This window comes from Echinops telfairi, unplaced genomic scaffold (genome assembly GCF_000313985.2).
Source record: "Echinops telfairi isolate 266 unplaced genomic scaffold, ASM31398v2 ScPeMD7_60;HRSCAF=208, whole genome shotgun sequence".
Taxonomy (NCBI): Eukaryota; Metazoa; Chordata; class Mammalia; order Afrosoricida; family Tenrecidae; genus Echinops; species Echinops telfairi.
This window is the reverse complement of record NW_022103958.1, coordinates 1,931,497-1,942,711: the sequence shown is the minus strand read 5'-3', so window position 1 is coordinate 1,942,711 and position 11,215 is coordinate 1,931,497. Positions and strand designations below refer to the sequence as shown.

The 11,215-nt window shown below is 37.6% G+C and overlaps 1 protein-coding gene across 1 annotated transcript; it reads right to left on the bottom strand.

Moving 5' to 3' along the window:
* Positions 1-3,066: 3,066 nt before the first annotated feature.
* On the bottom strand, positions 3,067-4,059 carry LOC101650364 (olfactory receptor 4C11-like). The gene has a single exon (XM_030885805.1). It carries the CDS (start codon positions 3,991-3,993, stop codon positions 3,067-3,069), a length of 927 nt encoding a protein of 308 aa, XP_030741665.1. The 5' UTR covers positions 3,994-4,059.
* Between the last annotated feature and the right edge of the window lie 7,156 nt (positions 4,060-11,215).

Genomic DNA, 11,215 nt, shown 5'->3' with positions numbered 1-11,215 from the left:
GTACCAGTGTACATCCTCTGGTCTAGGCTGAATAATTTTTTTACCAGAAAAATCAGAACCGCTGTGGTACCTTACTGCAACAGACACACAGCCACCCTGACACTGTCATCCCAAGATCCTTAGGTCAAACTTCCAAACTAGATGTTGTTAGCTGCCATTGAGTCAGTCCTGATCAATAACGAAAGTTTGCACAACAGAACAACACACTGCCTAGTCATGGTGCATTCTCACAACTGTTCGTATGCTGGAGTCGGGCCCAACGTCGCAATTACTGGGCCAATCCATCTTTTTGAGTTCTTCCTCTTTCTCATGGCCCCCTAACAATTCAAATGTGCTCATTCTCATCCAGTCTTCCTAATTCAATGTCCAACTTTCACAAGAATAGGAAGTAATTAAAAATACCATGTGTTGGATAAGATACACCTTAAGTCTCAAGGAAACACCCTTGCTTTTCAAGACTAAAGAAGTCTTGATTGTGAATCCATGTAAGGCAAAAGTCCTGATAACTGTGGTTTTCCCTATTTTAACTTAAGACAGTAAATTGTGTTGCTTTAAAGCACTATATTTGTAATAATTTGTTACAACAATAAAAAATATTACAACACCATAAAGCATATACTTTAAAGATCCAACCCCAGATGTCCTTGCCAGAATACCGAATCTCAGATCATTGATGAGTGTCCTCTTGCAAAAAAATTTTTTTTCTAATCCCCATACTAATTTTCTCTACCCCTATGCCAAAACTTCAAGATCAACTTCTCTCGTGAAGTGTTTCCCTATTTCTCACTGTACATATTAGCTGGGTATTACAATTCCCTTATGTACTGTCATTGCTAAAAGGGTAGCAATTGTAATTTATTGGTTTGGCTTTTCTGAGTTTTAACTGGTTAGCTGTTTGGAAGCACAGGAGGAGAGTAAGTATTAATGCATGACCAATTTTCAATTCGGGAAACCAAAAATGGAACAAAGCAACGGAAGACAGTCCTTTTGTGTGAGGGTGCCACCCCCCTTTATTAAGAATACTTGGGTCCATGGTTCTTACATTCCTCACAAAGATGTTCCTATTTTAGCTCTCCGAGTCTCAATCTTTCTCTATCGTGGTCCTGATTAACAAAGAAAGTTTCTTGAGGTAGCACCTTCTGTTGTCTTTGCAGCTCTGCTACTTTTATTGGGAAATCTGACACTGAGCTGGAGCACAGGCTCCTCCTTGAGGAAACGCAGTGGCAGTGAGAACAGGGATTCTAGACTGAGCGCAGGTCCAGGAAATGTCATATGTGGAATGTCTCTGAGGGGCACAAAAGTGAATCACATACAGTTTTTAACTCTTCCATGTAGTGAAAAGGGAGACACAAATTAAACTCTGCCAATTGGTATCCACTATTCTTCAAACCTCTCAATTTTGAAATAAAATCATAGCTTTAGTAATCAATGATAATCCAAGTGAGATGAATTTTAGTGTGAAGTACACAGAATTAAACACCAAGCAAAATGTTTACACAGATAGTACTATAGTTCATTGCAGAACCCATAGGCTTCATGTCCACACATTTTCTCAAGCGAAATAAATGTTAAAGTGCTTAGTAAATTAAAATTCATACCAATCTAATAACTTTAAGCAATTTATTACAAAAAAGAAACAATGCCTCAAATAAACAAAAACCCTCATGTTTAATTTTCAGTGTGGAGGAAAATACAAATAAAGAATACAATTGAACTTAATTTCTTTATTATGAAATTAAAGATTGTGGTGTTATCTGGATAATGACAAAGATTTGAATCTTTCCCTATGTTATGGCAGAAACATACATGTCATATGAACATTTCAGTGCCCTCTACTTAAGTCACTCTCTTATTTGAATAGTATAGAAACCTACAATTTTCTCTCTAAGACATACATGTTTCTCTCAAATCCCCATTCTTTTTTGAAAATTGTCATGTTCAGTTGTAAAAAGAGAATATCTAGCAGAAAGATCAGCATCTGGCATGATAATTGAAATGATAATAACAACAAATAAACACCATTGTCACTTATTTGATCCCCATTCACGGCAACCCCGTGTTGTACAGAGCAGAACCACCCCATGGGGTGTTTTGACTGTAATAATTTTGGGAGCAGCTTTGCCAGGCCTTTCTTCTGCAGCGCTGCTGGGTTGGATTGCACTGCCAACCTTTAGGTTACTAGTCAGCTGACATCAGAAATCAATATGAAGAAGGACAGAGAAAACACTTGAACAAAACCACAGGTAGTCCTTGACATTCAAGAGAGGCACAGAGACAGTAGTGCCATTGTTAGGCTTTATGTCACTGTGAGTGGGACTGGATTCTCTCATGATGTAACCTCACCAAGTATGGTCAGTTTACGATGGGATCTTCTGTAAAGCAGCAAAAGAGTTTGGGAAAGAATAGGGTAGAATGCCACTTTCTTAATCCAGTCACAGCCTAGATACAATAGAAAGTGGATGCAATTTAGGGTGTGGCCTACTTTTCATATCAATTGTCAGTGTGTGGAAGGTTCTAGTGCTGAATCTGGGCTGCATCTGGTTCTTTAATTTCCTGCTATATTACCTGGCAATCTCAGGAGCCATCAAAACACAGCTGATGCTGGATACATTCATCCTACCTGGGATGAATTCCGTAGGTCATTCCTGTTTGTCAGTCTCGGCAGCTACAGGATTTAGGATAAGCCTTCAGCTTACATCTGACCTCTGGATTTGAAGTGGACTGAATTTACATACTTTTACAACTATGTGAACCATTTCTTGATATAAATCTCTTTGTATATACATACAAAAGCATACATATTTTTGCTTCTCTTTAGAACCCAACAATCTAAAGCAATGGCCTTAGATTTCTCTTTGTTTCTGCTGCTATTTCTTCCTCTAAACAAGGTGATGCTGCCACTTCCTCTACATAAAATTGGTTCAACACTGATCAGTTTGTATGTTCATCTTGTCTATGAAGAAATTATCTGTCATTTCCCAACATGGTATTCTATTAAATCTCTAATCAGAAAATAATATTCTCTGTTGAATTATTTTAGGCCAAACCAAACCAATCCATTCATCTTCAGTACTCTGAGATCACTTTCTTGCTCCATAACTTCCTCATGGCATTTTTCACCTCTGCATTTCTTAATGTATAAATCAGAGGGTTAAACAAAGGAGTCCCAATTGTATAAAACACAGCTATCATCTTATCCATGGGGAAGGTGGTTGCAGGGCGTGTGTATATAAATATACAAGGACCAAAGAACAGGATGACTACGATGATGTGGGAGATACACGTGGAAAGGGCTTTTCTCCTCCCTTCAGCACTGTGATTTCTCAGAGAATGCAAGATGATAACATAGGAGAACATCAGCATGACAAAGCTCACTGTGCAAATGGCCCCACTGTTGGAAACCAAGAGTAGGTTGATCACATAGGTGTCTGCACAGGCGAGTTTCAATAAGGGCTGCAAGTCACATAGATAGTGATCAATCACATTGGGACCACAGAAAGGTAAACTCAAAGCCAAAATAATCTGCACTGAGGAATGCACACAGGACCCGACCCAGGCGACAGTTACCAATATACTGCAAACCCGTCTGCTCATGATGGTCGTGTAGTGCAGGGGCTTACAGATGGCCACATAGCGATCAGCAGCCATGAGGACAAGGATGAAGATCTCCAGACAGCCAAAGAAATGCAATGAAAATACCTGGAAAAGGCACTCATTAAAAGAGATGGTGTTATTCTTCAAAAGGGCATCCACAATCATCCTAGGGGCTATGGAAGTAGAGAAGCAGGTATCAGACAAGGATAAGTAGAAAAGGAAGAAGTACATGGGACTCCCAAGTGTTTGGCTGGTCTTGATAGTAATAATTATCAGCAAGTTACCCACCAATGTGCACAAGTAGAAAAACAAAAAGAGGACAAATATGATTTTCTTTTTAGCAGGATCCTGAGTCAACCCAAGGAGAATCAGTTCAGTCACATTATTATGCAGCAGCATTATTATTCAGAGAAGAATGTATACGTATGAAATACTTTATCTGAAAAAAAAGACAGGAATCAGTTTATGGTTTTATTAATGTTGTCGCATATTTTAACCAGTCTAATTTGTGATGCTATAGAATATTATGAAATATTTTCACAAAATGAATATTCATTAGCAGGGATAATCTGGCTGTGGTTTATTAATAAATCATGTCAACTCCTTGTTCCTCAATTTTTAATGGCCACTTCATAGGGTCATTGTAAGCCTCAAATAGCTTATGAAAGATACTTTTCTAGATCATTCTTCAAGTGCAACAGCTTACTAGCTTTAATATTTTTCTGTTATTCTTAATTTAAATTAATTAATACAAAATCAGGATATATGGTTCCAACTTACTATTTGCCTTTAGAAAATAATGTTCAAGAGATCTTGAACTTTGTGTTTTGCATGGCTTGTCACTCAGAGTTTATAATATAGTTGTCCTTTTGTGTTTAATGTTACAAAAAGCAGGCCATACACAATGACATTTTGTTCTTCAAAAACAATGCCTCATTTATACCGATAGTTAAATATTGCTTATCTATTAGTGACACAAAATTATATATATGTATATTGTTTATATATCTGTAATAAACCACCACCAACAACAAAGAAACAAAAAACATTTGTCATTCAGTCAATTCCAACTCATGGAGACTCCATGTTTTACACAGTAGATGAGCTTACGGGCTTCTCTTCAACGCAATTTTCAGAGAAATGTATGTCAGGCCTCTCCTCCAGGGAGGTTCTGGGCAAATTTGAAGTCAACCTTTAAATTAATAGTTAAGAACAAACCCTAGCACCACTGAGAGACCAACAAATATACGGTATGCCTCAGTTATTTACTAAACACGCTCTCCCCAATATTCCAGCCTGAAAGTGAGAAGAAAGCTGGGTCTTTTCCGTGGCATCTATTTAGACGCAGGCACACCGCTGTCCAGTCAAGTGAACCTCGCAGTGATCCTATAGCCCAGAGCACAACTGCTCACAGGGTTTTTCAGGTGGCTAATGTTTAAAAGCAAACTGGCACATCTTTATGCCAAGGAGCAGTTGGTGAGTTTGAACTCACCAGGAACCGAATACTTTCAGAAGAGTCACTGTCATTCAGGGAATGCTGACTCACCTCCCCCAACCCCCGTGTGTTTCTGAGATTGTAATGGTTTGCAAGGGCAGAAAGCCCAGTCTTTCTCCCAGGGAGCTGCTGGTGGTTGTGACCTGGGACTATGAGAAACTCAAAGCCCATAGCTTTGAGTAAAACACTTTAATGAAGAAGAACTCATGTTTTCCTGATAGAGCTGCTAGTCAACAGGCTTCAAACCCACTGTTAGGTAACGTTTAATAAATGCCTTGTGATGAAGGAAATTCTCTCTCCCGTTTTTGATATGCTTTCTTAATAGCATTCCATATTGTTACTTGCAATGTAACTATATGGATGGGGTTGTTTTACCCTCCTTCAAGGAATAAGACTCTTAGAAAACTATGTATTTTCAGAATTTATTATCTATCTATTCATACCAAATGCCTTGTATAATGTAGGTACTCAACAAATGCTTTTAAGTGGAACATCCTCTGCTTTTTAAAGACACACTAATAAATACATATATATTATTTATACATATTTTTAAACCATATAATGTGTATAATTACTACTATTTGGATTACAAAATGCATTCACAATATGGCCTTTTAACTATCATATATTGTTTGCAAGACCAACAAATATACTCCACATATATAAAGTTCAGCTGAAAAGTAAGTTTTAAATAAGTTAATGAATCAGCTCCATAAACCATACTAAAATATAGTGCATTGTTCATTGTATCACACAACCATGTCAGACTGTGGAACATGTCACCCATGAAGATGATAATCTTAAGCATTTGACTTCTTACACATGAATACTTGACCTTTATTTCTACCTATCATTAAGTTGCGCCTAACTCCTGGGAACACATGTGTGTAAGAATAGGTTGACAAGTTGTCACAGGCTTTACCTCTCTAAAGTCCAGTGTAAGATAAAATAATTTACCCTTTCCGAGATCCTCACTCTGTTACTGAATTCCATGACTCCTGTTATCTGATAAAGAGATCTGGAAAAAAATCTGAGAAGAAAGACCTTGTCATAAAACTCAATATGTGTTACTATGCTTCCTGTAAATGGGTGCCCTGAATATTATATTAATATTTATTTTTTCTTTTTAAATGTTATCAGAGTGAGGAGTATTATAGAGTCATAATGTATAGAGTATAATATCAAGAAAGCAGGAATAAAATAGGGACAAATTTGGAAAAAAGCGATGAATTTTAGGCAAAATATTTCCATGAACTCCCCTTTGCTTATGTACAGTAAATTATCCTTCACCTTATTTACATAGCTTGTAGTCTCTTTATTTGAATGTTTCTGTAATACATTTTTATTCAACTTTACAGAATAAGTATTAAAATAGGGTGAACTATAAAGTACAGTTTTCCCATTTCATTTTGGAAGCAAACAATAAGTATATAATACAGTGATATATAATATTCTGGTTCATGGACTCACATGGATTTGGAAGTTCTGACATTCTCCAAAAATTATACCAAGATCACCACCTCCATTCACTTTTTATCTAATTTCTCACCAGGCATAACCTTACTTAACTTCCTAGTAATTGTAGTTCTTAGCGAGGCTTTCATTGCTACCTTAGAACAAAAGCATTTGTAATCCTTTCTACATCTGTCAGCTCATAAAACCAGAGACATGGCCTTCATTCATTGTGCCCACACAAACACGATGACTTTCACATAACAGATACTTAGAACATTTGTTGAATCCCCCAAAATTCATTTTTAAAATAAAATTGACCAGGCTTACTGGCTAGAAAGAGAACGGTGGGACCCACCAAGACTATGCCCCATAGTCAACCTCAGGAACGGAATTCTCCTCGTATGGTAGAATTATCAACCGTTTAAGAGCAAAAGGGCATCATTTATCCAATGATAAAGTTGAGAGACTTAGGAACAAAGGAAGAACAGAAGTAGAAAGCACTAGGAGAAAATAGAATAAATGATAGTACACTGAAGAGATTGCAACGGGTGAGTTGAAACAAAATGTGTATGAAATATTGAATGTAAAACAAATGATTTTTCCTGTAAACCTTCACCTGATGGATAATGAAAACAATAAAATAATGTAAAAGCTCCACATTTTAATACATTGGTATTTTAAAAGCTTATATATTTTTTCAAACTGTTTCCTAAATTACTAGTATTATTTTTATCAAATTTAATTTTTAAGGCCCTTTTTCTGTTATTTCCTCAGTTGAAATAAGATCAGTACAGTCATAAAGCATATGGAAAGATATTAGAAAATAATATTGGATTATTCTGTGATATCTTAGCATTCATCATGATGGAGCTAATGTATTACTTACTTGTATGAAGGCTGTCTAATTTGCTATCCCGTCTATCTATTCCTTTTATAAATAAGGCTACTCGTAACATACTGGAAATGAAAATGTTCCTCTCTGCACTCCAGAGGGAATAAAGACACAACGACATAGGGCATATCATTCCACAGAGAATTAGTCCCTAACGCCTTCTCCCCCTTGCTATTCAGCAATATTCTCAGTGCTGTAATGCTTTAACTTTTCATTAGTCTTTTTAGACTATCAGAAAAGCAAGTCGTTGTTGGCTGCCATCAAGTTGATTCCCACTAATATCTGTCCAGATCTTAATATTTAATTGTTGCTCTTTTTGAATTTTAGCAGACAGAGAAAGAGAAGTTTTAACGAACCTCAATGGTAGATACAGTGTTAAATGGAAGGGAGTTCAACAGGGACAAATATTGAAGAAAAGATGAGTTTGGGCCAAAGTATTTTCACTTTGGCCAAAGTGCCTTCCCACACATAGGGCAAACTATCCTTTACCTTATGTGTACTCTTTGTAGCTTCTTTGTTCAAAAGTTTCTGTAAGATCCTTTCTGGGAAGGGAAGTTTAGGTTTTGTCTCCCACTGTTATTGATGAGTTCTAATAAACAGTCTTTGAGTTGGCATAATGACCTGGCATATGGAAAGTAGTCTTGTCAGTAAGTATGGAGTGGCTGTAGTTGTTATGGTTTTATATGGTCTATATATGATTTTAGATGTTTGTGCATATAATAATTATGTTGAACTTAAGAGATATAACACCTTTTTCTAATTCATTTCCATATCTTCCACTAACTCAAGTTAGTAAAACGACTTATTCAAAAGTACAATTTAGCTTAAACACGCCTGTTGCAGATTACAGAAACTGGAATATTCCTTTGGCCGTAAACTTAAAATAGGACAGTGTGAGAAGAAACAGAGACTGCTCTCTCAAAATTGTGAATTTGGAGTTAGTGGACTTTGATGCAGAAATCTTGCTTTTGAAGTTGGTGAAATTAATTGGTGAACAATAAATATATGAAATGTTTCAAATGGAAATGTTTCAATAAGCTGATGAAGCACTGGTGGTACTCACTCATCTACTCCAAGAAATGTGGAGGCCCATCTGCCTATAAGAGATCCATATTTGTACTTATTCCACAGAAGCTTGCTCCAACAGATGCTCCGATTCCAGAACGATATCAAATGCACATACAATTTTCCTGATATCATCCAATGATAGTTGTAGCCTTACTTTGACAGGGAGTTGTCAAAAGTTCAGGTTGGATTCAGAAAAGCATGTAGAAAAAGGGATATCATTGCTAATGTCAGATGGATGCTGATGAAAGCAGAGGTATTTACTCATGGTTCTTTAGGCATTTGACTGCTTACATCAAAACAAACTATAGGTAACCTTGAGAAGCACTGAAATTTCAGAACACTTCATTGTGCTTGTGTGGTACTTGCACATGGATCAAGAGGCAGTTGTGCAAATAGAACAAGGGCATGCTGCATGGTTTAAAATCAGGAAAGATTTGTGTGAGGGTTGTATCCTCACATAATACTTATTAAATATGATGCTGAACAAATGATCAGAGAATCTGGCTTATATGAAATACAACTCAATGTAAATCCCCACAAATGGATAATTAGCTAACATCATGAGAAACTGAGTAAAGATTGAATTTTTTAAGGATTTCATCTTGCTTGGAACAATAAACAATGCTTTTGTAAGCAGCAGTCAAAAGATCTAGAGACACACTGCATTGGGTGAATCTGCTGCACAAAACCTCTTTAAAAGTGTTGAAAAGCTTTGTGTCTCCACTCTGCCCTTCCCCTCACTCATTCGCGTTGATATAATTTTTTGTTCTGGGTCTTTGATGCCTGATACCCGATCCCACTGACACCACACAATCAAATAGTCTGGTGTGCTTCTTCCATGAGGGCTTTGTTGTTTCTCAGCTAGATGGTGGCTTGTTTATCTTTAAGTCTTTAAGACCCTAGATGCTATATCTTTTGATAGCCAAGCACCATCATCAGCTTTCTTCTACACTTTTGCTTATGGGCCCATTTTATCATCAGCAATCATGTTGGGAAGGTGAGCATCACAGAATGCTGGGTTATTAGAACAAAGTATTCTTGCATTGAAGGAGTGCTCTGTCTGACTGAGACAGAGGCCCAAGAGCTCTGTATGACTGCTACCTTAATACTTAACATATAAATATATGTACATAGCAGATAAGAGCTCTCAACACAGGGAACCCAGGACAGATACACACCTTAGGGCCAATAAGGAGAGTAGTAATACCAGGAGGGGAAGCGGAGGAGAAGATGGGAGTAGAAATGGGGAACTGAACACAATGAATGACATATAACCTCTCCCAAGGGGTACAAACAACAGAAAAGTGGGTGATGGAAGACAGTGCTTGGTGGAAGGCATGAAAAAAATAATAATTTATAAAATTATGGTTCATGAGGGAGGTGGGCGAAGGAGGGATATGAACTGATACTGAAGGTCAAGGAGAAAGTCTTTTGACTTCCTCAGCCCCCCACTATCATGATCTGAATTCTACCTTGCAAATCTGGTAGGCCAGAGGGTGTACACTGGTACAGATAGGAACTGGAAACACAGGAAATCCAGGGCAGATGATCCCTTCAGGACCAATGGTGTGAGTGGCAATACTGGGAGGGTAGAGGGAGAGTGGGTTGGAAAGGGGAAGCCAATTACAAGGATCTAAAAGTGACCTCCTCCCTGGAGGATGGACAACAGAAAAATGGGTGAAGGGAGAAGTCAGACAGGGAAAGATATGACAAAATAATAATTTATAAATTATCAAGGGTTTAGGAGGGTGGGGGGAAGCAGGGAGGGAGGTTGAGGAAAAGAGAACCTGATGCCAGGGGCTTAAGTGGAGAGCAAATGCTTTGAGAATGATGAGGGCAATGAATGTGCAAATGTGCTTTACACAATTGATGTATGTATGGATTGTGATAAGAGTTGTATGAGCCCATAATAAAATGATAAAAAAAGAAGATGATGGCAACATACTGTATATACTTGAGTATAAGTCGACCTGAATATCAGTCGAGGCACCTAATTTTACTACAAAAACTGCATTAAAAAGGTGCTGAAAAACTCAGCTTACAACGAGTATATATGGTATGTGCTTGACACAATGTATGGAAGGATGAATTTTTGTAATAAGAGCTGTAAGACCCCCACCCCCCATTAAAATGATTTTTAAAAAAAAGTGTTGAAAAGCAAGGTGTTACTTTGAGGACAAATGTACACCTAATCCAAGCAAACAATGGTCTCATCTGCTTGTGAAAGTTGGATACTGAACAAGGAAGATCAAAATAAGAAGAGATACATTTGAATGATGGTGCTGATGAAGAATATTGGAAGTACCATGGACTGCCAAAAGAGCAAACGGATGTTTCACCAATCAACCATACACAGAGTTGTACATGTTGGGGTTCACCGGAACATGTTGAGACAACTCAGTTATAGGCTTTTCTTCCTTCCTGTCCAGCAGGAAGCAGCTACAGAAGCTGAGTCCTTGGCTCTATTGCCTATTAACAGACAGCAGGAATAATAGATCCAGCTGAGCATGAAGCAGCACCTAGCCATTACTAAGTGTCTTCTTCCCATGATTTTCACCACACCCACATCTTCCCACAGGTGCCAAAGACTTTTCTTGTCTGTCAGAGTTTACAGTCACCCGGCACATTAAAATTTCCCAATTAAGAGGATACAGGGCACTTTCCCAAATTAGTGAGTAGTCACCGCCCTGAGGGTGTTTAGTGTAAGATTT